We start from the raw sequence: 27,848 nt of genomic DNA, 5'->3' as shown, positions 1-27,848 counted from the left end.
TGCTATTTGTATGTGTGGTTTAATGCACTCTGGAAAACATTCGAATGCATCTCATTCTTTGCTTCTAGATGCAAACAGATCATTTCTTCTTGCTGGAACATGCCAGGGAGCTACTTGGTAGCACACGCAAGGGAGGCTTTCTTGCAAAAATAACCCTATTGCAAACACTTGGTGATGGCAAACTGCTCTCAGCCGTGGACATCCCCACAGAGTCCTTCCCCATCCTGTGGGTGCTGCTACCTCTGCTCAGCTTTGGCACTTGAGTTACTTCCTCAGCTTCTTGAGGCTCTCCGTTTGTCTCTGTCTCTGCTGGGCGGTTGGATGCAGCCTTTCTCCGCTCATCCTGCTCAACGAGCATCTTGACCACGGGGGCTGTGTGAGTGGTGTAGGCAGGCCGGGGGCGGTGGCACTGGATGAGGTGGCCGGGCAGCCCCACGTTGGCTGAGGGTGGCAGATACTCTGGAACCCAAGAAACAGACACCATGAGCGCACAGCTGGTTACCTCCCAGCCTCTTCCCTCTCGGGGAAGGGTTAGAAAGAAGGATGCCTTTGATGACACTAAGGATGCTCTTTGGATTAGTGATGGCTTTGCTATGGCCATGGAGGGCCAGGCAGCACTAAGGGACAGCAGGCCATACCAGGTGGCTACTCTGCATCAAGGTTCAAGTAACCCATGCAAGAAATACAGATGATGCCCATAAATTCTAGCCTTTGTACCTTTATTTCTATACTTGAGCACAGGGTGCGATTGCACTGACCAGGAGGAGCTGCAGGTCAGTATTACACAGAGAAGCACAGTGGGAAAGGAAAAAAAAAAAATTAATATGAAAAAAATAATCAGCAGTTCTCATTTCTGCAGCACTGACCAATGGCCAAGATAGCATACAGCAGGACAAGACCACACTGAAGATCTTCCCAGTCTCAGCTTTCTGCCCTAAACCCCATAATCACTCAAGTCTTGCACCTCAAACACAAAGCTACCAGGCTGGTAGGAAAGGCTGGAGGGATTAGGCTTCCCATCTGCTTGGGAAGATGTCTGCCCAAGGGAAACTTCAAAGCCAAAAATCCAAGGGAAAAAAACATTCAGAAAAGGAAGATGCATTCAAATAGGTCTTGGAAAATGAGATCATCAGTATTAGCATTTTTAGATACAGGGCTTTTCATAAAACCAGCTTGTTTTTGCTTAGATGGCATTAGTCCTTGAAGAGTTATATAGCAAAAAAGCAGAATTTTCCATCTGAAATATTTCACTTTTCAATACCTTTGCTTAACGCAACAGTTAATTATGACTAGAAAAAGTAGTAAAATGCAATCTTGCTTAGCGCAAACAAGCTAGAATAAGATGGGAAAGTCCTACTGATAAAGGTTTCCCTGAAGGTCCATTGCTGTCAAGAGGATGAATTTCCATGCTACAGTATATTTAGAACTGGTCTTTAGCAAGCTCTGAACAACAGCCTGCATGCAAGAAAGGATGGAGAGATGGAGCAGCCACCCTGCAATCAGGCTTTTGCTTAAGATATCCATACTTCGCGCTTGAGAGTCCCCCGTGCATGGTGGACAGGGCACTCCTAAGGAGAGGAGGTGGGATGACTCGTTTGCCCTCAAAACAGGCAAGGACAAGACGTGGCTGCTGTGGAGGGCAGCAGAGGTAGAACACAGTCCTGTTAAAGGCAAAGCTATTTGGTTTACAGGTGTGGAAAGCCCGATCCACTAAATGACGCTAACTCTTATTCCTCAGGTGCATTATGAACCACTTCACACATGAAGAAGCAGGTGGAGGCCAATAAATACACATCACCTCCACAGCCCTGTTCACCAGCGGTCCCGGGAGAGCACTGCAGCCCTTGGGTACCCCTCCCCAAGCTGGGCTGAGCCAGCAGCAGAGCAGGAAGGAGGCAAGCTGCTTCAGCTGGGATTTACAGACCTGCCCACATCACACACACCTCCCTGTTCCTAAGTCAGCCAGGTGTTGGTGGAAAGCCTGGTCCTGACCTCTCATCGTGTACTATTTTCTTTTACAAACTGGGTATAACTGCCTCTTTCCTCCCCTTCTTTCCTGCAGAGGGTCAGTCCTTTCCCACCAAGCTATGCATACCAGGGAAGCAGCCAGAAGAAAAGCACGCTGGCTCTGATATTCAGCTGTGACACTCAGGGTCCTCATCAGAAAAGTGTGCCAGCTCTGGGCGTTCAGAGAAGGGGACATGCAGGGACAGAGCCGCAAGCGTTTCTCACCAGGCTCCTGGTGGAAATTAAAAGCAAAAAGCTTGGAGCTCTGAGAGTTTTAAAGAAATGAGAGCACTTACAGAAACAGCTTAAATACTTCAAAAAGCTGCTTCAGATTATCTTCTGCTAAAGCTGTACGGACAGAAGGAGGGAAGAAAAGTGGATTTGCAGTGGCTTCTGCACCGAGCCACATCCCACGGGCTCCCGAGCCCAAGAACGTGCACCGCCGTCACCGCTCCTGCAGCCCCTGCCCGCAGCGTGGCTGGTGCCAAACGGGCTCTGGGTGTGCAAAACGTCAGGAATTTGCTTTTACGTAAGCCATGCTCCTGCTCACGCTGCGGGAACACGGCTGGTGCCAAGCTCTGCCTTCCCGCGCTCCCCCTGCCCGGCCCCAGCCCAGCACCCCAGCCCAGCACCCCTGCGAACGCCCGAGGAATATAGCAATGTGCATCGCATCCCAAGGGCAGGCGCTGGGGCTTCGCCTGCCCCAGCCAGGCTCTCCAGAAACCCCCAGCTGGCCTCCCCCGCTGGGGAGACAGCAGCGGATCCAGCCGGGACAACCCCATGAAGCACCATGGTGTGACAGCAGGGTGGCGGCAAAGGGGGACGATCAGCGATGGGCAGCCCAGGCTCTCCCCAAAGGTTATAAATAGAAACAGCCTGACGTGTTTGCAGAAAAAAGTTTCCATACCAAAAAAAGTTGCACTGCAATTATGTTGCTGTGAACTTACGCCATCCTGTACCTATGCTGTACACACACACACTCAGCTTTACGATCAGAAAAAGTCAAATTAAAAAACGTCTTTTTTTAAATTATGAGCTTTCGGACAGTGGCACACGCTGTGCTTAAACAAAATGTTTATTTTGACAAGCTGAGATAGTCCAGTCTCTTCAAATGCCTGTTCTGACTCACTATCTGGAGGTTTTAACCCTTGTTACAGAACCGGTTTACAGTTCAGCTCATCAGGCTGACGTGCAGCAAATACCACCACCAGAGGGTTAAAAAAAAAAAAAAAAGTCTTGTTAAAGGACAATTCAACTATTTTCCAAGTGTTTCTGATGATTCTGGCTCAGCCCACCCTCCAGAGAGCTGGGAGGGACAGCAAGGCACCCCCAGCCCCGGCAGAAGGAGTCACGCCGGGGGCTGCTCCAAGCACACACAATTGTGAGCGTGCATACGTGCAAGCTAAAGCGCTGCACCGCGGTGGATGGAACAGCAGGATCAGGCCCCAAACCCCACCAGCCAAGCACAAAAAGAGCTGATCTGGAGCAGTTTTCCCCACTTCTGTAGGCTGCAGCTCAGGTCTTTGCAAAACGAATAAACACACGGAGCAAAACCCGGGCACCCAGCCACCGCGCGGGGCTGGGCTGTAAATTTAATTCAGCAGTAACAAAGCCGGTGGAAAGAACTCAGCGAAACCACCCCGCCTGCTCCCGGCTGGACCCAAAGAGCTGCCAGATGGGTGACAGGGGGCCAGGGAGCGGGGCAGCGAGGGCACAGCCAAACCAGCAGCACCAGCTGCTCACCAAGCACACCCGAAGGTGCCGTGGGTGAGGACCACGCCGCACACGGATGGTGGGCTGCTCCCGCGTAAGCCACAAAACAAACCGCGCTGCATGTTTTGCAGAGCAAACAAAAAAAAAAAAATCCAGCTGAGTCCCTCACCCAAACAATCAATTGTGTAATGAAAAGGCAAGGAATGAGCACAACGAGGTGGTGGAACCGGGAAGGACAAGGGTTACGGTGCTGAGGTGTGGCTCCAGCCCGCGCCTCTCGCTTGCACGCCTGGTGTTTTCTCCCTCGCACGCCTGGTGTTTTCGTTGGAACATTTACCTTCACTGCCCCGAGCCAGATGTTCCCAGCTCAGAGAGCTCCTGATGTGGTGAGGCTCGCTAAGCTCGCGAGTTTGGGACAGGGGGACATGTGCATGTGCTAGGCGTGTCTCCTAATATTTTCAGTGTTTGCACAGTATTATTTTGACCCTGGATAAATACTGCTACTTAGGTGATATTTGTGTAGGCTGGAGTTTCAAAAGAGCCTTGGCCTCAGCTGCATTGATTAATTGCTACAGCATCATCACGGAGGGCAATAAAATGAAAGGGTTTTAGAATTTCCTGAACAGTGAGGGGGGGGGAAGAAAAAGCAGTGTGATGGACAGCAGCTCAGCTCAGATATTTGATGAGGTGGGAACATTTGGTGACAGGATAAAGTTTAGATACCCACCAAATGAATTCTCCCGTCTAGTTGGGGGTGCAGGGAACCTCAGATAAGGCCACCAGATCTGCCTTCCAAGTTGCCCGTGGTGGAGTGCTGAGACAGAGGGTGCTGCAAATCCCAGACATTTATCCTCTGACGTTATCTCCAGCCCTTCGCAAGCCAGCAAGGCCCCAGTGAGTGAAGACACAAACATCACCCTGACTACAGAGCCCAGATCCATCAGCTTTTCCTGCATTACATCCCCGTGGAGGCCACAGACAAGTGACTCCTTCACACTGATGGCATGACAGGAGACAGCCAGATGCCACAACAGCACTGGGAGCTGAAGATGGGAATGCAAAGCACTGAAGAAAAGATGCCAAGGGAAATCCCAGAGCTGACAACATCTCAAAGCAAAACAAGATGGGATCATCAGGCATCATTTGTTATTTACAGCCTGTGTTTGGCTACTGGCCTGGAAGTGATTTCAGAGCCCAGGAAGAAAACGCTCCACAATGACCCTGGGTATCCTCTAAGCAATCAGCTCCTTTGCTTCGTAAGCACCTGCTAGTGAGACCTGTCTCCAGGATTGTCCTGGAAAAGGCTTTCCAGGGCAGAACTGGGTTGATTTCCCTCTCACTACAGTGTCATGATTATTGCCTGCCATTGCCTCTGCATCCCCTGCCTGGGGCTTACCTGAAGCTGTACCCATTGTGGTACCTGCTCATGAACTGCTCCAGCATGCTCCTCTCCCATCCTGATGCCAGCTTGGGACCTCACCAGCCTGCGCTGGGGAGCACCAGGGTGGGATTTCCACATTCCCCCCAAACTGTGGTTTCCAGCAACAAACCTGATGCTAACACGGGCTGCCCTGCCTGATAACAGGGACCGGGTCAGCATCAGGCCTGGCCTGCCACGCACCACCTGATGCAGCTGAGAAGGGACACATCTCCCTGGCCTGTCACAAGCCACCAGCCCACTGCACATGGGGAGACCCATCTCCTTCTGCAAAGCACAACCACCAGCCTGGCCTGCAAAGCACAACAACCTGCAGCCACGAGCACCAGGGCTTCCCCCCAGAACCACACACTCCCCTCCCATCTCTGCTTCCACCTCGTGCCATTCACCGCCTGCTCCCACCGTCCATCCTTGGCAGCAGGTGCACTGCGAGAAGAGGCTATCAGGCTGTGTAAGGCTCTCCACTCGCATCCCAGCCTGCGCTTCTCTTGGGTCTCAAACTCAGTACGCACCTGAATGTGCCGATTCCCTCCCCTGAGATAAGCAGCCAATGCAAAATATAAAGACAGAACCCGACTGAAGCAGCAAGATCAGACAATGGCTAAAAACATCTCTCATGAGACCAAGTGCATCAGGGCACCTCACCTGCTCAGGTGCAGTGAGAAAGGCAATACTAAGCTGGCTTTAATTTGGGACAGCTGGGAGCATCTAAAATGAGTGCCAGGCCCCTACAGCACACAGCTATTTCTGAAAAATTCAGTTTTGCAGTGTTGAACTTCATGTACCTCTGCTGAAAGTGCCAGCCCTAGAACATAAAACCAAAAGAAATCTCCCACCTGGAAGCCTTCCAAAGAGGGCCTTGAAGGATGTAATATCTAGAATGGGACTGTAAAAACACCCTGTGTTAGCTTAACTTTTTCCACCAGAAATAAAACTCATCCAACCCAAAAATTCCCTATTGACTTCAGAGTGCTTTTGAAAACCCCATCCACAAAAGCAGCATTGATCAAATTTTATTTTTTAAAAAAGTGTCATCAGTGGAATGATATCTAAACAGAATAATTCAGGAGCCTGACCTAACGTTCCTAAGCGATGGGCAACCTCCAGCGCTGCCCACGCAGCCTGTGAGCAGCTATGTAGTGCTGGGGTCTCTGTCTTGCTCCTGGGCTAGACTGCGCTGTGCAGCTCCCTTTAGGATGGGGGCCAATGTGCTACTTGGCATCTACTACCCAAGTACTACTATTTAGCACATCTACTACCCAAGGCAAGCAAAGACCTGTCATCATCTATAACAGATGAGCTTAACCTGTTTGGGCTTGCAAGCGCAGTTTCAGATTAGACGGCAGCTTCCTAACTTCATACCTGACCAAACTTTCATCTTAACATCAGGTGGAATTTATGTGAGGACAGCCCTAGCTTCAAGACACATGTACACACAGCATGTGTTTTACAAGGATGCTGATTTTACACCTGTGACGGTACTTCCTGGGAATTTACTGTCTGGCAGACCTCTGCAAACCCCTCAATGTGAAAAGCTCTCCAAGTTGCTCTAGAGGCTCAGCCAGGGCACTTCACAGGGGCACTGCAGCCCTCAGCCTTGGAAATCCTCTTAACCGCCAAGGTTCTGGTAAAGTTTAAGATCCAGAGATCTGTTTCCATTCTTCTCCCCAACAAAAGACCCAGCTCCTGATTGCCCACGTGCCACATACAACATAGGGCCATGGCTGCAGCTATTTCTATGTCCGTCAAGTTACCACAGAGGGAATTCACTGTGCAGCACCCTCCGCCCCCCTGGGTCACACCTGTGACTGAGTATGGCAGCCAAGAGCTTCCTCTGGCCTCAGGTCTGGGTGGGAGCTGCCACAGCCCCCTGCACCAGAACGGTGCCTTGTGCCTCTGCCACAGCCATACGAAGGCTCACCGCCTGCACCCACAAGCACCACCTGAGGAGCACCACTGCACTAGCAGATACATCCAGGTGAAAAAATCAAATCCAAAAGCCTCCTTTGTACACAAGAAGCTGGCACCCCTATCCAGCTTTGCTGGCTCAGTAACCAGACCAGAGCCACGGAGATGCTCCAGTCCCATCCCACGGGTTTGGCAGCACGAGCCACCAGCCTGCTCAGTCCAACCAGGCTATTAAATCAGATTCAGGTTGTCTGGATACCACAGCAGCACACTGCAGAGAGGGCAAACTTGAAAAGACACACACACACACCCTCAAACAGCGATCCTTTGGAGAGGTTGAGTGAAAAACAGAACTTTCACACAGAAGTCACCAACAAGCGCTATGATTCCTATGAGAATGGGGACACGTGCAGCCAACTTTAAATACAAATCAAATGCTCCCGAGCTTCAAGACACTGTCAGAGGTGCAAATTTCTCTCTGACTGCATCCAAAAAGCGCTGCAGCACCAAAGCCAGGTGCTTCCATGGGCAAAAAAAGGACGTTACTTGCAGACAGAGACACAGAAGTAACATCACACAGTGAACACAACTATATTTTATTAACCAGAACATTAAAGCACATGCTAAGTTTTGCTCAGGCTGCCAATTAAGGCTTTCCCCAGTTTTCAATTATTACTAATTCACTTAAAATTAGCAGGCTAGGCTGTATACCTGCCACTGTGTTACACTTCATGCTGCTCATTTTCTTTATCTCTTCAGGATGGGAAGAAAACCTTAGACAAAGCTGTGTTGCTGAAACCCTCGGTCAATAAATGTCTCCCTCACGATCTACAACTCTGCTGATGGTACACAAGGGAGCCAGTAGCAGAGAAACAGTAAGGTAACAGCCACTGCTTGTTTTATTTTATTTTCCCCAACTACAGGTTGAGATATTCGATGTAATAAAAGGAAAAATCACCCCAAGAGAAAGGAGGGAGGGCTGCTTTTTATGAAAGACATTTAAGTCCTAAAGCGCCCAGCACTTTGCTTCGTGCTACAACTCATGTGAGTTTTAATGCTAAGAGAGTTGCTGGCAGCGGGACAGTTTTCACACTCTTCTATTTAGAGAGACAAGCCTGAAAAATAGCCAAAGCTGTCACTTATAAATCAGGTTGTTCTGACAGTGCCCAGAGCAAGCAGTAAAAGCAAATGGGGGGAAATGAAATTACATGCTGCAAAGGGAACTCTGCAAAATAATAAGCTTTTATTTTGTGTTTTTAAAAGTTCACCATAATTAGAACGATTTTTTCCTCTGTTCTTTCATTTGTTTTTAAGCCAGCCCCTGCTGACAGGCTCTGGGCCCCCAACCTCTGGTTCCCATTCATTTGGCTTTGGCCATGTGGTTCGCATATTCTTGGCCGGGGCACGCTGGCCTGCAGGAGCAGACGTCTCCAAGGGCTGGGGTGGAGAAGATGCAGCACTTGGTTTGCTCTGGGCATGGGAACCCATGCAGACCATCCCTCCCCAGCAGCTTGCAGGCACAGGTGTTCCTGCAGCACAAGGTCAGTCCACAGGACACCCAGGTTGGTGGAAAAGGTCTTCCCTGCAGCAGGCTTGGGATGTCTCAAACCGTATCATCTTCCACCAGCGTGGGATTTTTCATTTGAGCTGGGACATCTGGGTTTTTTTCTACAAACAAACTGAAAGCTGCTGATCTAAATTAGGAAGACAGCAGCAAGTGATGTCCCTCCTCTTGCCCCAGTCCTGAGGGGGACCACATCCATTCCTCCAAGCTGACAAGCACCACTGGGCATATCTTAACACTGTTTTAGAATCTTAGCTTACCCTGCTTTGCTGGGGGATCCTCAGGACAGGAATTCCTGCCTCCAAGGTTCCTGTCCAAAGATTTTTCAAGCTCTCAGTTTAAGCAACATGAAAAGCAACGAGTGCTACTCTGCCAGAAGGCAACTTTACACCTTACTTAGTCCTATACAATTCAACAGCAGTTTGCTCTCATCTTAGGCAGGATTAATTTGACCCTCAGCAAGAAGCCAGATGGAACAGCAATTGCAAAATGAACTGCTGGGAAACACATAAAGCTGATGAAAGGATAAGAGCAACAAAACCGCCCTTTATTCATTCATTCATCTGATGTTACTGTTTGAGGTTCTCCATAAACTGCTTGCAGCCCAAACTCCTCCCCATGCATGTGAATCGGGAAGCTGGGATAGAGATGGAAACAGATGATCACAGGCTCTGAAAGGGCTGGAGGAGAACGAGATCAACAGAAGAGGCAGCCAGGCAATGTGGAAACTCGGGATCCCCATAACAGGTCCCAGGGAAGGGGAAAAACCCTGCCTTGGTGCTAGGGCCATAGCGAAAAGCTAATAGAAGAAACTAATAGCTTGAGGAGTGTTTTATTTCTGTGTATTCCAGGATGGGCTTGATCTAACATCAGGTGGAGTTGACTTTTGCCTCCAAGGGGCTTTGGATCCACTGGAAATTGAACCACGGGGTACACTATGTTGGCCCAAGAACAGTTAGCCCCAGGCCAGGAGGTACCATCACATCACCCCAAATACTTCCAGACAGGTGCTGAGGTGAGGAGGCAAGAGATGAACCCACATGGATCACATCCCTTCCACCACCTCAGCTCGCTCCAGAGCGGCCTTTCCAAGCGCTGCCCCAACCCCAGCATCCACCTTCAGCTACCAGGACCAGCTTCTACCTTCAGCGGACAGGAACAGAGGAGAAACAAAAGGGTTTCCACAGCAGCAGCAGCTCACAGGCACTGCATGCCCCAAGCTTCACTGAACATGTCTTACAATGCGCTCAGTGATCTATCAGGTTACGTGGCTGAGCACAGGAACACGGAGCAGCACACTTGTGTGGCACAGCTGAATGAGCAATCACCCCGGGAACGCTGCTGGCACTACATTTCATAATGTAGATGCAACATTACAGACCCCTTTCAGCTTCTAATTTTGATTCTTACAAAGGGGAAGGGAACATGCTAGGAAAAAAAAAAAAAAAAGTGGCCTCCAGGATAGAAGCCTTCAGTATTGGACTCAAGTCACTCCAGTGTGTACATGCAAACAGCAGCTAAAATAGAAGGGGCGGTTTCTCAGCTGCTGCAATCCGTGTAGTGCTGTTCATTTGACAGTCACTTAAACCAGGGGAACATCTGACCCCACAGCAGGATGGATGATGCCCTGGCAAGAGCAGAACAAGGTACTGGCCCAGGCTGGTGTAAACAAGGATCATTCAGCGTAAACAGGGATAGTTCACCAGCCTCCCTATGGCTGTGCCCAGATCTGTAAGCAAGAGCGTGCCCCCTGCAATCAGGCAGCAGCAGTCCCTTGAATTAAAAGCAGCTCAGACTGTTCATTTCTTTCCGAACCCAGTTTCAGCTGCCTTTCTTGCTGCTCTCTGGCCCACAGCCCCCTCCCCAGCTAGTCCTGCATCCCTCCAGCCGCGCCAGCCTGGCTGGGGGGTGGATGAGGAGGCTGGGCTGCCCGTCCCGCGGGCACCACCGAGCTGGGGGAGCAGCCAGAGCAGATATTCAGGAGAAAGTGCTTGTTTATGCGAAAACACAAGGAGGCAAATAGTTGACATTAAGATTTTGAGGAGGCTGTGGGACTGGGCTATTTCTTTCAGCCCTCACACAAAGGGACCTTTTTTGTCTCTCTCTAAAACAGAAACGATATTGAAGGGTCTGTGGAATTTCTGGGCATTTTTTTCCCCTCAGAGACGCAATGGCCCGCACTCCAAGGCGACCAGCGAAGCAGGATGCAAAGGACAAGATGTTCATATGTGCCTCTGCATCCATCTCCTGTCCCCCTGCTGCCACAGCCACACCAGACCCTGCACCCCCAAGAAGCCCTTGCTGGCAGCAGCCAGAGGGGCAGAGCTCAGAGATGCCCCACCAGGGACCAGGGCTCACGCAGCTGCACCCGTGCCTGGAGTGGCTGCAAATCCTGCAGGAAGCCATTTGCTGAAAGCACCCCCTTTTGCAAAGGGGGCTGCAGCTCCCACACCCACCCTGCCGGGGAGCTCCAGACTGTTGTTGCACATCCAGCAAACACCATATTTCAGGCCACAGCCTGGGAGCCAGGACAGGTTGCCTTGGACTTGTCATCCCACATGTCTCCAGCTTTAGCCATCCCCAAGAGGGGCATCAAGCCCACACCAACTGCCAGGCCAGCCCAGCTCCCCCTCCCTGCACATGCTCCTGTCCCAGCAAGGACCAGGATACATGTGCTGCTGCTTCCTCAGTGCATTTCCCAACACGGCTGAGGACATCTCTCGACACGTTCTTTGTGGAAGCATTACACAACACAGTTTGGCTCCAGAATGTTTCCTGCATCAGTGCCCACAGGGCTTGGACCAGCCCAAAACCAGGCAGCCAAACACACAGGCAGTTGTGGATAGGGCACCTCTACAACACCGCAGAGCTCGCCACCGCGGAGAAATCTCTGCTTCTGCCAAGACAAGTTCATGAAGGCACATGAATATACCTGCTACCTGACCCTCTGTGAACCCCTGCCACCTCAAAGACTGTAAGAATTTGGCACAGACCCCACCACGCTGCTCATCCTGGAGCTCCTTACACTCCCAAGGCACTTTCTGCCCACAAGATGATAGGAAGAGCTTGTCCTCTGCAGGCAGCCAAACTGCCATGGGTGCTGGCAGGAGAGCAACGCCTCCGCTCAAGTGAAACACCAGATAAGCCCAATGCCGACAAAGCAGCCACGGTTTATAGGATGAAAGTCCCATAAATACCAGGGCACGGTGCAACTCCTGCTGTTTACAGGCAGCCCCCCGCCTTACCCGCTCAGCAGCAAGGGCAAAACCAGAGACCTCCCAAGTTCATTTGGAGATCCACCACGTTCTCCCCTTCCTGAACATGCATAGCACCCAGCCAGGGCAGTAAGGATGTTTTAGCACAGCCCTGGTACAAAAGGCTGAAGACAACCAAAAATAAACCCCCCATTCTCCTGCAGCGAGTGCCGAGCATGACCCCGGTGCCAGCAGAAAGCGCGTAATCCCACCGAGGAGAGGGCAGATCCCGGGAACAGCACAGCATTGTACAGTGCTGGCAGCAGAGCGCACATCCATGAAACCTTGCAGAGCTCCCCATCCCGTCTGTTCACATTGCAGTAGTTAGGTAGGTTGCATGTTGGTCTAATCAGCTGTGGGTGCTGCTGCACGGTGGCCTGGTGTTACGGCACGCAGAAGGTGAATCTGAATTCCTCGCACTAGTTCCTTGCAGCCCTGTGCTTTGTACAGTTTGCACAAGCAAGAAACTAGTGTGGTGGTGGAACACGAGGACCCCCCCCGTCAGGGGGAGCAGCGGAGGAGCTGGCAGAATGTTCTCCCTGTTAACTGGGAGACTCTGCGGGATGAAAGCAAAAATAGAGTATGTCCGCAGCCACACCTGATGGAGGCACTTCAGAGCGGCAACTGGTCCCAGCCCCACTGGGACTGAGCACCAGCTCCTGTTTCCCCAAGGCACTGGGCACAGCCTGCCCCAGCACCATCCAGCCCTCCCCAGCCGCCTGCTCCACAGTTCCACGTGCTTTATTTCTCCCTGCTTAGGAGACTTTTCATGGACACTAACTCCTGACCACCTAGAAGCCCAGCCACAGGAAAAAGCCACCTCTGGGAAGCAAGAGGAGCCCTTCCCAGTCCCCAGCATCTGGCCAGGAGCCATGTCTCCAGCTGGTTTTACACATCTGATGCCCTGGGGCACTGTGCATCCTCCGGGAGGACTTAACCTCCTTGTCCATGGGGAAGGAGATGGGGAGCAGCGGCTGCAGCCCCAGCGTGCGGAGGAGGAAGCTGGGGCGAACAATGGGTGCTTTGTCAGCCCGGGCCAGGAGACATGATGGAGCAATAAAAGCTGCACGCTGAGCTGGTGGGATGGTTCAGACTGATCAGCCTGTTCGTCCTTCGCTTCCTGGACGCCCCTGCAAGAAATTCTGGCATTGCCCCTTCAAATCAGCGCTTAGCTAGAAGAAATCTCTCTTCAAACCTCCGAGAAAGCTTTCCTACTGGTTGGAGCTCTCTTAATTCCCAGTTTGAGTTTGCCTAATAAATCCCAGACTGCTCGACTTCCATAACACTGATCTATGAGCTCAGGCAGAAGTTAACCCTTTGTTAGCCCCAAACAGGGAGTGAATAACCTTCTCCTGGTTTATATGCCTTCAGTGCCTTTTTCGGTAAGCTGCGGGGGAGGGGGGGGGGGCAAACCCTGACAGCGTGCGGGAGCACAGTACCCAGCCCCATCCAAACCCCAATGCCCCTGCAATACAGCACACCCTAGTTTCTTGCTTGTGCAAACTGTACAAAGCACAGGGCTGCAAGGAACTAGTGCGAGGAATTCAGATTCACCTTCTGCGTGCCGTAACACCAGGCCACCGTGCAGCAGCACCCACAGCTGATTAGACCAACATGCAACCTACCTAACTACTGCAATGTGAACAGACGGGATGGGGAGCTCTGCAAGGTTTCATGGATGTGCACAGTGCCTGTTTGAGACTGTTGCTATTGCACACCCGATCTCAGTGACCAAACAGAAAAGCCAGGCAATATTTTTTCATCCCTTACCAGAAATGGACTTTCAGAACAATTGGCAGTGCTATCAACCCTTTTGGTGTGTATGTATATAACTATACAAGAACACATTTACAAATACACTTTGTTACACAGGCATGTTTGTACAATCAAGTCTGTTTTTTTGCTTCCCAAAAGCATCTTCTAAAGAGAATCTACGAAATTTCAAAGACAAACGTGATACAGATTTCCACTAAGAGGCAGAACAAGTCAGAAGCATACCAACAGGCCACCCAGTGCCCAACATTAAGGCACACCTGTCTGTGGCAGGGAAGGGATGCAGCCAACATCACATCCCACATCTGACCTCCTACCACACCTTCCAGAGGAGCTGCCTGGGACAGCTGTTGGCTTGAGAAACTCAATTGACCACTGCAAAGCAGAGAGAGCTACTGCTGAGATAGCAGCCAGTGCTGCTCCAGGGGCCTCAGAGCACTGATGGCTGTAAGAGTCTTAAACCTCTACAGAAACAGAGGCTCCGCAGCAGTTCCTTCTCCATCCAGGCTCCCCTCCAGTCTCTTTCCACTGCTGGATTGACCAGGAGTGGAAAGGATTGGCAGGAGGCTCCAGCTGGGGTAGGCTGCCTCAAAGGGGGCTCCTCACCCTCCCACACCACCCAGCTCTACCAGGGAAGAGCCATCACCATCACCACTCCACAGCAAACTCAGACAGGCCATTTCCTGAGGCCAGGGTGACAAATCTGTCCCAACAGAAGCATCCTCTCCTAAGCTGCATTTCCCTACCTGCCACCCCTGTCACGTCTCACCCGCCTGACCCCAACCCCAGCAGACTGGGGGCTTGCTATCAATGTTTCCACTTAACCCAAGTTGTGTTAAAAGCACCCCAGTGTCATCCTACACATTACAGCCTCTCACACCCTGCCCCCTTTCAGTTCTGATGTTTGTAAACACCCTGGTAATAAACACAAACCCACTGCAGCAGAGCCACACACATCGAGTCACAGCTAAAGCAAGCCCCTTGGAAGCCCTACAGGATGCTCTACTCTTAAGAGTAAGAACCAGGATACCTCATATGTTTATGAATACATACATTTGTAGAGACCATTAGTTTGAGCTACACTTTGTGACTCAGCATGATTTTGCCTGGAAATGAGCTGGCCTGGGGGGTTATTTTAGTCTTGCAAGACTCCCACAGCTCACACCAAGCAATGCAGCAAACCTGGCTGTGAGCTGGATCTTCCAGAAAGCTTAATCACACATGTACTTCCACCCATATAAGCCTTACCAGAGAAGTTAGAGATGCCATTCCCTAGCTACAGAACAACACACATCAGAGTTGGAGCTTTCACAGTTTTCCTACACTTCTTTCCTCCACCAACATGTTATGACACAGGCATGGGACGCTCCTCTGGTAGGCTTGCTGGAAACCTCACCATAAATCCCAGTGTTTGTAGCTTTCGAGTCATGTGGGGTTGTACTTTCTCATGTTGTCTCCAAAGTAATCCCCCAGGAATTCCATGGCACCTACCCAAGCGCTCTGGCTGGTAACCCAGAGGTGCCAGAGCAGGGAGAGCTCCAGGACACATGGTGGCAAGGTGCACACTGCAGAGTAAGGCCACCCTGTGACCAAGGGACGCCTCAGTTCTGACATCCAAAAGCCTTGCTTTGGAAAGCTTTCCAGAAAAAAGTTGTTCACCTCCCAGCTCCCCAACCAATAATTTCACTCTCTTGCTTGATCAGCAACAAACTTCCAGAAGTCATTGCAAGCTTTCTCAGTCCAGCATCACCCTGTTGTTTATACTTCAGGTGTCTGACAGTGGGGAATATCAGAGCTAAGTAGAGTCTTAGTGCTAAAGTATAATTAATGACCACATTTTTCCTAGTAATCATTTTCCCAAGGCATTAGCCAGTACGACGCTGAAAGGATGGTCATTTTCACTGCAAGATGACCAGTTCAATGCAACATTTTCCATCCAGATTTCTCCAGCAGACACACCCGGTCTCTTCTGCAGGGCTTACAGGCACCTCAGTGGTGATGCTCCAACTCTTGAAGCCAGGGTAGAGCACAGATGCGGGTCCTGGCCCACCCAAGGGTGCCCACTCCAAGCACAGCTTGTGTACAAGACCCCAGCAGCACCGACTCCTTCCAGCCTTCCCCCAGTATCCAGGTCAGTATTTAGGCAGCAAACACCAAGCTTCCTGCTGTCACAGCCACATTGCAGAGGGCTCCTCTTGCACAAATATATGGAGTTGTTTGCTCCAGGGAGGCTGCAACATGCATTTACCTGCAATGCCCTCCCAGGCATCCTGTCACAGCTCCAACACCTCCGGTATTCAGACAAGCAGTAAAAAACCCAGCGCCAGTAGTTAAAACACACCATGGTGACTCTGCACACAGCAAGGACTGGATTTGGGATCAGATGAAATCACAAAAATGAGGGGAGAGAAACCAGGCTGGCAGCACAGGCAGGGAGGGATAGCAGCTCTAAGTATTAGTCAGAAAGAGTCAAAAGTTCACGTTATTCCCACAGCAGAAAAGTTCTGCAAAGGCACTGTGCTCAGGTTAAGGACTTCAACAGGAGGGAAAGAGGATTTTTCCCAGCGAGGGCTTCCCCCTCACAACATACCATTTGCCCTTTCTCCACGGGGATGAAGTAGAACTTGACAGAAGGCAAGCCAACCCCCAAACCCAGGTAGGGGTCTGCACCTCCCAGGCAGCTCTCCAGGCCAGGATCTCCATCAGCACTCTGCAGGAGCCCACTTAGTTTCATCATCCAACAGCACGTGCACAGGGTCCTGCACCTCCCAGGCAGCTCTCCAGGCCAGGATCTCCATCAGCACTCTGCAGGAGCCCACTTAGTTTCATCATCCAACAGCACGTGCACAGGGTCCTGCACCAAACCCACGTTGCACCAAACCTTTTGCTGCCTCCGGAAGAGCTACACCACATATAGCTGAGTTGAAGTCCAGGATGCGCCATGGGATGAGACAACTTGAGAGCTAATGCTCTGAATCTGGAGACTGAGCATAAAGCTGAGATGGGACTGCAGACCAGGATCTTCTACAGATGAGAACGGACTTCACAGAAACAGCTCAGACCCAGCTCAGAGGGATGTTTGCAAACCTCACACCTGCTCATGACCTTGTGCAGCCTGGCTCTGCCAAGGCTGAAGAGGCTGCCACGCAAGCAGGCAAGCTGCACAAGGAGAGTCTCGGGCATAACTAGAGCAAACGTCACCCTGCTCCTCGGGTAGTAAATGGGAGGGATGAAACTGCTGCTGTGGAGGAGTGCAGCAAGCCCCAGGGCATACACTGCTGCTCCCAGAGGTCCTCTCTACCTCCTCCCCTGGGAGCTGCCCACCCTGAGCATCTCTGCATCTGTGTCCTACAGGAGAACCAAGTATGTTTTTGCTACAGTGAAGAGAGGCATCTTCTTGCGCCGGACATTTTCTCCCACATTTAACACAGATTTAGGTACAGGGAGATGCTGAGGCAAAACAAAACTTCAAATCCAAGCACAGACCTGGCCTCCTTCACAGACAGGCCTGTCCATAACACAGAAAAATAAAAACACTGACCCACAGGAAGAAAAAAACCCAAAAAAACCACAAACTACTTTCTCCCTCCTCACAGCCTCCTTGCTATTTGGTTGTCCTCAAACAACACCCCAGCAAATGCCTGAACAATACAGGTTACAGCAACACAGCAAAGAGACTTGGCCCAGGTTCTCCCCCCACATAAATCAGCACGGTATTAGCGGAGCCAGAACTTTATGACAGCAGCAGATCTGGCTCAAATTCAGCCCACAAAACCAGCTGCCATCAGCCTAACGCAACACAAATTAAACATAAGGTTTTCCAATCAAGCCTTACATCAAAAGTAGAGCTATGTGATTCAAGTTGCAGGCACAGCTTCAAGCTAATATTTGTTTTACCTTAATTACTGTGCTATTAGCCTCTGCAGTAAACTTAACTTGATAGGCAAGATCCTGCTGGCGGCCAACAGTAACTACTGAAGAGTCATTTTTACTGATGCTCACTCAGTTATCTACTGCCACAGCCACAGTTAGGTCTGTCTGGCCAATTAAATTCAGGCTACCTTCCCTGTGAAAAAATCCTGGATGGATCCATGTGTATTCCACATCTGTGAAGCACACCAGGGAAGTACAGGCAATTCCAAGGGGTCCACCCGGGTGCTTAGTGGTGCCCTTTTGTCATTTAAAATATAGCCATAAGTTAACTTGAGCATCGATGGGCTAGTGACTGTTCCTGCACCGCAGGGGAACAAGGAGGATGCTCTGGGCTCCTGCCTTCTCCCCCTCCCTGCACCGTCCTCCTTATTTTACTATCTGTAGTCCCAACAGTTTCACAGAGAGGAAGCGGATTACTCAGGGAAGCCACATATTTCCCCTTTACGGTGACACACTATAACATGACTCAGCCAAACACAAGAGTAAAAGACAGCACACATGTAGCAATCTAGGAAGGATGGTGCAAGACTCCCGGGGTGGCTTGAGCCCAGATTCCAAGTTCCACTCGATAACCTCAGCGATTATCTCTGTGCTGGCTAGAGCACTCTGAGCTAGATGAGGAGAGCTCAGATCATTCACACTGAACGGTTCAGCAGCGGCTCAAATGCTGCCCTGGCAAGTCCCCACTAACAGCCGTCGAGTGGCTGCTGGAGAAACCCTCTCCAACATCCGTTTCTGGAGAAACCCTCTCCAACATCCGTTTCTGGAGAAACCCTCATTTCTCACCCCAAATGGTTTCTCACTTGCATGCTGGACAGAGAAGATCAGCTCAAACACACAAACCATCTCCTTTGTCACCCAGCAGCCTGGTCCAAGAGCCAGGGTGATACTGGCTTGCTCCCAGAGGGGCTGGAGGAGAAGCCACCTTTCCCCAAAGGGAATGCTTCCATCCACGTCAGCTAGCAACCACCCTTCGGTGGTGTTGGCTGCTATTATCACACAACCAGGACATGGCACTGAAGGTGGCATGAGGTGCCCCGCAGTCCTACACTGACAGGGACAGTCTGGTACCCGGGCAGTGGGCTGAGCTACTGCAAGCAGCCCACTGGCTGGTCAGGGTGCTGGGATATAAATTCATCTCAAAGAGGAAGGAGCCTCATGCAGCTGTGCACTTTCCATCAGATGGGGACCAAGAGATGGAGCTACTCTTCCATGGGTTCCACAGAACAGCCGGGGCTGGAAGGCACCTCTGGAGCCCACCCAGCCCACCCCCCTGCTGCAGCAGCTCTCCTAGAGATGCTGCACAGAGCCACGTCCAGGTGGGTTTGAATGTCTCCAGCGAAGGAGACCCCACAGCCTCTCTGGGCAGCCTGTGCCAGGGCTCTGCCACCCTCAAGGTGAAGAAGTTTTCCCCATATTCAGCTGGAGCTTCTTGTGCTGCAGTTTGTGCCCCTTGTCCTGTCACTGGGCACCACTGGAAAGAGCCCGTCCCGGTCCGCTGGGCCCTCACCCTTAAGGTATTTGTGGACAGTGACAAGGTCCCCTCCCAGTCTTCTCCCCTCCAGGCTAAACAGCCCCGGCTCCCCCAGCCCTTCCTCGAAGGGAGATGCTCCAGTCCCCAGATCACCTCTGTAGCCTCCGCTGGCCTCTCCCCAGTAGTTCTGCATCTCTCTCAAACTGGGGAGCCCAGCACTGAACACAGCACTCCAGACACTGCCTCAGCTGGAAGGCAGAGCCATGCAAGTCAGCTTCTCCACACCCCCGTGGCTAGAAGCAGGAGACAAAGCATTCATCCAGGCTTTCACCTCCCTTCCCTGCCTGCCCAGCCTGGAAGCAATCTGAAGCAAGGTCCACGTTTAGCCAACAGACCCCAGCCTCTGCCACACATCTGACCTTGCTGTATGACAATCCACTTTTTTCCAGACTTTTGGAAGTACCATGAAGAACTCTGCTTGCAAGCCACTGTGTCTAGCAGTGGCCAGAAGGAATTTCACTGAGCAAGAGGTCAAGCCTCTGTGGTTTCCAGTACTTTCCTTTCACAGGCAGCTCCTAAGCCTTAAGCACATCACTTTATTTGCAGCGGCTCACAGAACTGCTGAGGCTGGAGGCACCATTGGAGATCTTCAACCCATCTCCCTACAGCAGGGTCAGCAGCAGCAGGTCGCTCAGGACTGTCTGGTCAGATTTTTAATAACCCTGAGGATGGAGACACTGTTTTTTCTGCTTTAACATCCCACTCTTTAATCACAGAAAAAAGATATTTATTATTTTTTTTTTGTACAAAGGCATTCACATCAGGCAACATCCAATCTCAACAACAAGTTAAGCTGGCTGAAAATGAGTTGGGAGGGGAAAAGCTTCAGCTAGAAACTATTTTGCTGGAATAAATCTGCTTTTCAGAGCTGTTGACTGTTTGACAAGATTAAAAACTCCATCTGGAAAGTATCCACTTTGCATTAAAAACCTGATCAGGCAAGAGAACAGACGACTTTGCCTTTTAGTTAAAATGGCCTCTCAAAATGGAGAATTTGCACCGTTTGTTTTCATTTTGTCATTAAATTCTCCTTAGTACAAGAAAACATTTCCCAGCCAGCTCTACCAATTAGCAACTGGGCTGCTCTGCCAGCCCAAGAAGTGACAGCCTGCCTCAAGCACGGCATTCCTGCCACAGGGTGCTGCATCAGCCCTTGCACCCCGACGTGCCTTTGCTCCTGGATGGGGTTTCGCACAGCCCCAGACTGCCTCCCACCGAGCAGCACTTTGCTCCAGCTGGAGACCCACAAGACAAGTTATTGCCCAAATATCTCCACAACTCCAAGCCAGCAGGATTGCTTTGTACACAAAAATCCTTGCCCCAGTGATGCCCAAGCCCTGCTTTTGGCTTCGTTGGACCCAGGGTTGCAAACTCCAGCCCTTCATGAGCAACCTGTCCCTTTGAAATGGAGCAGCAGTGGATGGACAAGCTCATGTCACCACCCAACTACCTTAAACGTGCCTGTTATGAGAGCTCAGGGCACATCCATGACGTGCCCTGCATTCCCCAGAGATGCCGTTCAGAGGAGCAGGGTGTGTGCACACACTTTTCTGTCCACAAGCTGTTCTGGATGCAGCATGCAACATGACCCACGGGCTGAAATAGCATCTGTTTTTAGCAGGAAGATGCTGCAAGGCTGTGACACCCGCCTGCCACGCTAAAAATGAGAGGCGGGAATGTTCAGTATCCAGCCAAATCAGCCCGGAGAACAGAAATACTGGGTTTGTACAATTAATCTTCCAGGGGAAGAGAACATCCCCCTGGCCCGCCCTTAGGAAACCCAGGATGACCCGAGGGGGAGCTTCCCAGTCCCTCAGCCCTAAACAAGCAAGAGCAGAACAAAGGCAAGGGCATAAAAGGAAACCCTGCAGGGACCTGCCACCAAATATAACCCAGGAAGGAGCCAGTGCATGCAAGCAGCGAGACCCCTCTTGCACATGGGCTTAGTTTATCTCCATGGATTGTCATATTTATTTACTCAAATGACTTTCTGAAGTGCTTTAGCTACAACAGATTCTTGCTTCTGTTTTCATTTCCCCCCCAACGCAGCTTCCCCCTGCCCTGCAGCCTGCGATGCTTCTGCAGGAGCAGCAGTCTGCACACAGGGATAAAGGTTTCACAAGTCCAGGAAAGAAAATCCCTCAGGTAGTTGTGGTTGCTGAGTTACGGTGGGATTTGTGTCTTTCAGGGAGCCTCTGGAATGACCAAGGTGACTGAGGTCACTTGAAGCAGCCTCTTGATTGCTTCATTTTCCCAATTGTTAGCAAGCCCCTGGCCTGAACGGACCTGAGGGATGCCGTGCACCACAGAAAATTTAGTTATCTTGAAGGACAAAATACAGGCCCACATATCCCCCAAGAATGCCACAGCAGCATAACAGAAGGACCCCCAAGAGAACTGGCTCCTGTGGTTGAGCAGCCCTTCTCTAACCCAACCTCTCCTTCGTGACCCAGAGCCGGGAAGCCAGTTTTAGCCAATGCAGCTGTGAACAGCTCTGACAAGAAAAAGAGTCAAAGCACTCATGTCACCACTCTTGTGACCCTTTCCATACCTGCCATCTGGGATAACTTTCTGGCAACTAACAGTTTCACTCGGCACAGGAGGTTCTCCCCATTTTTGACCACATCTCACTGGAAGGGAAAGCAGTGCTCACAGAGTCCCAGGGACAAGCCATGAAGAGCCAAACCAAACATTCTCTCAGGACAGAGGGTCTGCTTGTGCTGCTTACCTTTGGCTTGGTAAGCACGTACACAAACCTATAGAAGCCTGATGACTTTCCACAAATAGAGACTTCCCTGTTACCAGTGGATGCCTGCTCTCCTACAGAGACCAGGTCTGGCTTTGACTGAGGCTCCCATGGAGCCCAGCTCCGAGGACCATCCTTCACAGCTCTGAGCCCTAGGAACAAACCCAAAGCATGCCTGATCTTGATGCTCTGCAAAGCCCATGACTAAGCCCCCAACCACTTTAGTGACACATGGTCAAGCTTTTAGGCATTTGGCTCTTAGGTCAATGCCACTCAGCATTGCTTTTAACCATAAACTGGAGATCGGGCACAGGTTTTTCCCAGAAGAACATATCTAGTCCCAAGGAGACCTTCACCAGCATCTGTGAACCAGGACACACCGAATCAGCGCACACCACCTCCACAGTTTTGTAGCTGTAGAGCAACCTTTTTGTGCCTTTTAGATGGTAGCAGCTTTCTGAAAACTGTGGAAATAAATGGATAAGGAAAAAAAAAAATTTAGGTCTGAAGGTCATGAGATGACTAAGTGAGAAGGAGGTCACCTAAGAGCGCTCACACACTCCCCAGACATACACACAGACTTGATGGACACACTGCTAGGGCTGGCCAACAGTGCCACATAAACATAATGAGCACATCCAAAATGATCCAAAGAGCTTTGTGGCAATTTAGAGCAACTGCCAGGGAAACTGTTAATCCTTTTCTGCAGATGAGTTGCTGCACCCAGGCTGCTCCATCAGCAGGACTCAGCCCTGGACCCATCTGGTGTGACAGGGGCCACCAGGCAGCTGCTCAGCAGGGACAGAGGTCCCAGCAGGACACACACGCTCTCACATTGAAGCCTTCAGATCAGTCACCCACAGTTTAAAAGAAGTTGCTCACTGCTTGTCTACAAGTATTCCCAAGGTATTTGTTGGCAAGTTTCCTGCATTCCTCACACATTCCTGCAAGGAAGCCTTTGATATGATTTCCAAGGGAAACCAACACCAAAGAAACACAAGTTGCTTCAGAAACAAAAGTGCTCATCACTGAATCAATCACTTCCAGCATTCTTTTCCTTAAGCTCTGATCAAGAAAATATTACTTGAAATTTCTGTAGCTGACCCTGGAGAACAGCTCAGCCTTCCGCAGCGCGCTCTCTTCAGCTTTCAACACCATCTGCTTGCTTCTGCCATTATCTCCGTTGCATAGAAAATGAAAGTGAAAATCAGAACACAAATCTTCCCAGAGGTGCAAAGAAAGAGGGTAAAAGCCAAAAACAGAAGCAAGGAGCTGCTATAGCAAGTGCCCCACAAAGCTGCCCTTTCCCTGAGCTGGCAGAAAAGGGATTTTTCAGATAAATGCTTCCTAAAGCTGGTTGATTCCAAAAAAAAAAAAAAAACCAACCCAAAAAAAACCCCCACCACCCTCAAATGAAGTACAGATGACTATTTCCAAAAGCTTCCAGAGATTTGTGTTGCCAACCATGACACACCCTGGGTTGGACTTTCCTTAGCAAAACATTAAGCCCCCCAAGATGCTGGGCTTCCAGAGCCCGGAACCTTCTGAGCCACCAGGCACACCCAGCCCATCACCTGTGGGATGCAGCCCAAGACAAGCGGTATTTGGTTCCCCGGATCACCCGTTGGACTTGACATACTCCATGTTCAGAGGGGCCAAATCAGGGCATTTGGATCCAACTAGTTTTCCCAAGCTGCCCTGAAAGTCAGCCAGGGCTGAGGCCGTTCCAGCTGCACATATGGCCTAGAGCAGAAAAGGGACAAGTCCCTCGAAACATCTTCGCTAGCATGTATTTCACAGTCGTGCTGCTCCCCACTCCAAACAGGGGGGGAAAAAAAAAAATATATATATCACTCCACTACTATGAAGTTTCCCTTCTCAGCAAAACTGACCATGCCTCCACTGTAGCAGGTTTTTTGCCTCCTCTCTCCAGCCATGCATTATCAAACCCCTTTGTAAATTTAACAGCAGAGCCTACAGGCAAGACTAAAATTAATTCCTTAATTATTTTTTTTCAGGAGCAAAGAAACTCCAGGATGCAGAAAGCCAGCAGGCTGACAGACACCTCCCTATTCTGCAAACCATTCGCTTGCCACATCGGAGCTGCAGCCAGGACCAGACAGAGCTGGGAGGAATGTCACACCCCACCCAGGGAAACAGCAGCAGTGTCCAGAGCCAGCACCGGGACCCATGCTGCCCCACACCAGCACCAGCCTGGCTGGGCTGCACGCACACCCCAGGTCCCTGCACACTTGGAACTGCTAGATCTCATGTTCTGGGAAGGCAAAGGTTTCTTTGCCCAGTTTTACCAGCTCCTCCTGTTATATTCATGCCCTGAGGCCAGCAGATGAAGGCAGTGGGGACCCAAACCCCAACGCTATTCCCAGGCAGCCAGCGGACACAGGCTGCACCCCTGTTTTGGCACACCCTGGGGCCAGCGCTGCACATTTGCCCTGGAACAAGCGCAGCTGGGATGCTCAGGGCAGCAGCCACAGCAAGTACTGCTGCCCTGCGTGCAAAGCAGCCCTTACACACCACACACCCCTAGAAACACTGCCAGCACGCCCAGGCAACGCAGCAGCCCAGACTGCAGCATGGCCCCATGCAAAATTCACTTAGGCAGCTTTTCATAGCCCAGAGCAAGATACTACCCTTACTGCTTAGTTATCAGTGTCTAGTGAACGAGCATTAGGTGACACAGAGGACCATACAAAGGAAAAAAAGTGTGGCATCTCCTGCTGTTTTGTTAGTGGACATCGAAGTTTGTGGAGCCCAGCCAAGGATCTCGCCCATTCGGGTCTGAAGTTCAAGTTTACGTGAAGATCTGGCCCAAACCCTCAGCTCTTGTCCAGCTCTGTGGATAGATGGAGAAGATGACTAGTAGATGGACCAGAGGCTGGCTCCTAAATGCCGATAACTGATGCTGGCCCCAAGTGGTGTCTAACAAGGCAGTGGGGGTGGCTCTGGATGGGCAGGACAGACTATCAGAGGAGCACCCAACACCCCAGCCACTTCCAGCTGGCACCAGTCACCCCAGATAACTTACGAGCAGACTCCACACGACCTTAAAAATAGAGAAAAGAAGTCAAAGCATCTCAATTTCTTGATCATGTTTCAATTCCTATTTCACATGACTTCTGGATCTGTTTTTCTGCTATACAACCCTTAAAACGAACAGACACTCCTGCCAGCTGAACCAGCCAGGGCTGTGCTGAACTCGCCCGCGCCTCCAGAGCTAACTCGCTCCAGCTCCGTCCAAGCCAGACCACAGAGGCACAGGAGGAAGCGACAGCCCATGGCTTATCCAGCAGGTCACCGATGCAACATCTGCTTTCCATGTTCCCCTGGGCAAGGCTCCAAACACATAACATATACATCTGCCTGCCTGTCTCCATACAGCACATGCCATTTGTCTCCTCCGGCACCGCTGATCGATGACCCCAGCAAAACTTGGCAGAGTGGAGTAAAAAGCAGCTCCCCAAGAAACACACCTCATCCCTCGGGACAAAGCAAGTCTACAAAATAAAAGCTACAAGCGGAGCAGCTGTGATCCCCACCCATGAAGCAGGGCTGTAAAGGAGCTTAACGTCACCAAGTAAAAAAGGAGCAGAGCCACAGCGAGCATCCTTTCCCCACAGCAGCATCTCTGCCATCCACAGCCCGAGCACAGCAGGCAGTGTTGTCACAACCCTTCCACCTGGGTGGCAACAGAAACATCTGCAGGCTGGTGCGTGGACAGGGCTGGAGGAACCAGGGGAAATAAGTGGTCAACAAGGAGCCAGTCCCACCCACCTCAAGGTGTCTGGAGCAGGACTGCGCCTCGGCAAGTTGTCTAGCTTCAGGACAGCCTGAACCCTCCCTGAGCCCATGCTGTTGCAGGGTCACACATTAGTGCTGATGAAAAACAACTGATCCCCTTCAGGATGGCAAGCACAAGGCAGGGACCCCCAAACCACGGGGCAGGGCTTGTGCCATCAGCCAGCTGCAGTGGCTTCAGCTCCGGAGCAGCCACGCAGGTGCAGGGAGCCCTGGGGGTGCTGAGCCATCTGTGCTGCAGCATCACGGGTGGCCTGGACCGCTGCAAGGACCACCGCAGTGTCCCAGAGCTGAGAAGGGGCATCTCAGTACAGCACCCAGGGACATGTCACCTGCAGTGCCCAAGCCACCAACAGGTAATCCAAGAGCTGATTACAGCTCCTTGAGCTATTTGCCTTCCACAGCCTATCCACGGGATACACAAGTGCAGAAATTCTACTGCTCCCATTTTACAGGGGTGGCACAGAGAAGCTTGCTGTCCTGACCAAGGCGCACAGGCATCAGTCCAGCTCCCAGCCCTATGCAAAGGTAATTATGGGCCATCTAAGCACCATCATCCAGCTACTTCCTACTTTGTTTGCATGATCTTGAAACTTTATTTGAAGGACCCATTCAAAAAGAATACCCCAGCTATCTGTGAATTAATGAGAGTACAGCTATATGGAGCAACTGCATACCCATTTGTCTGCAGGCAGAGAAAACAGCACCTAATTTTTTAATCCAACTTTCTAATCCAAAATACCAACCTCTCCAGCTGTGCTAACCCCTGCTTGGAAAACAAGCAGGACAGCAGCCCTGCTTTTGCATTTGGCATGTGGGGGCTGCACACACGCAGCAGGAGATCACACAGGGGGGTCACTACCCAGAGAGATGATGGAAGATGTCATAGGAAGGTCCCAAGAGCTAGGGAGAGCTGGAGATCTGTCAGAAATCACACCACAAGGCTGTGGCACAGCAAGGGTCACCTGCAGCATCAGGCACCCTCTTAGCTGTAAGAGCACCTCTCCTCTACCTGCACATCCTCACCCCCAGGTACAAGTCCAAGAGCAGGTAGTGATGTACCAGGTACATGCAAATACATAACTGCAAGAAAGTAGAAAAGATCCAGGGAAGTGCAAAGCACCAAAAATTATCCTGTAGACCCCATCAATACTTAACTTGTTTGTGTTACACACCCACAGGCCCGCTCTTATGCCCCTGCAGAGGCTGGTTAAAACACATGAAGTTTAATGATTACCACATCTCATGCTACATGTCCCACACCAAGCTACGCAGAAAATCATTTTTATGTTACCTACTGCAAATTCTCCCTGGCCCCACCACCAGCTTGACATTGCCCAGGCAGTGAATTGAAGCCTTAAACGAGCCACTAAGGACGGCAATTAGCCACTAATCAAACTCAATTGCTGGGCATCAGTGAGAAGGGAGTTTACACCCGGGGAAGCAACCTGCCACAGGCAACTTAAATTTTCTTCACTGTTTTCTGCTGAGCTGCCCATAACAAAATCCTAGTATTTTCAGGTATTTCAGGGAACGCATCACACATCTCCTAAGGAGGGAACTCCCAACTTCACTGCAAAGATCCAGGGTGAGCTGGAAGTTTCCCCTAGTGCTGGAGGCCTCGCACCTCGAGCGCTGACCCCAGCTCACCCCGCAGAACCAACCCAGTTCAAACACACCATTAAATGGTCACACTCAGCACAACACAGCCCCAGGTTCCCAGCGCAACAGCCCAGCCTGGCCAGCCACAGGCAGCGGGGTGCAGCCTCACCAGGATTTCTCCAGCCACGTTTAAATGTCAACCCAGGGGATATTTAAGCTTATGAATAAGAAAATAAGCAACCCCAACGTTTTTGCAGGATGCCCACACAAGGGCAATGCCCGTGCTGGCTGTGTGCACAGAGGGCATCATCCTCCAGCTTCCTCCATCCCTGCCCATCACCCCGGCACAGGGCACCCACCCTGGGCAGCCCTTACCTGCGCACGGGCTGCTGAAGGTGTCGCTGGAAAATGTTTCCATCCGCGTCAAGTCATCAAACACGTCCTGCTCCGAAGGCTCCAGGATTTCCTTTAGAAAAACATCCATTTTTCCCACCGAGCACGGGGGGAAGGGGTACAAAACCAACCAAAAAAAGTTGCATCACATGATGCTAAGTGGCCAA

General features: G+C 51.0%; 1 protein-coding gene across 1 annotated transcript; it reads right to left on the bottom strand.

Moving 5' to 3' along the window:
• CDRT4 (CMT1A duplicated region transcript 4) lies at positions 1 to 27,848 on the bottom strand. The gene is made up of 2 exons (XM_056357096.1): positions 27,664 to 27,848; positions 1 to 459 (listed from the first exon to the last, which is right to left on the bottom strand). The coding sequence occupies exons 1-2, from the start codon at positions 27,770 to 27,772 to the stop codon at positions 80 to 82; spliced, it is 489 nt and encodes a 162-aa protein (XP_056213071.1). The 5' UTR covers positions 27,773 to 27,848; the 3' UTR covers positions 1 to 79.

The sequence above is a fragment of the Falco biarmicus genome, chromosome 1 (assembly GCF_023638135.1).
Source record: "Falco biarmicus isolate bFalBia1 chromosome 1, bFalBia1.pri, whole genome shotgun sequence".
Classification (NCBI taxonomy): domain Eukaryota; kingdom Metazoa; phylum Chordata; class Aves; order Falconiformes; family Falconidae; genus Falco; species Falco biarmicus.
Note: the sequence above shows the minus strand (reverse complement) of the source record. Positions and strands in the feature narration are given on the sequence as shown.

Coding starts and splice junctions, on each gene's coding strand:
- CDRT4 (XM_056357096.1), bottom strand. CDS start 27,772: ATGGATGTTTTTCTAAAGGAAATCCTGGAGCCTTCGGAGCAGGACGTG. Junction 460..27,663: donor CTTCAGCAGCCCGTGCGCAG/GTAAGGGCTGCC, acceptor CTTGGGTTCCAG/AGTATCTGCCACCCTCAGCC.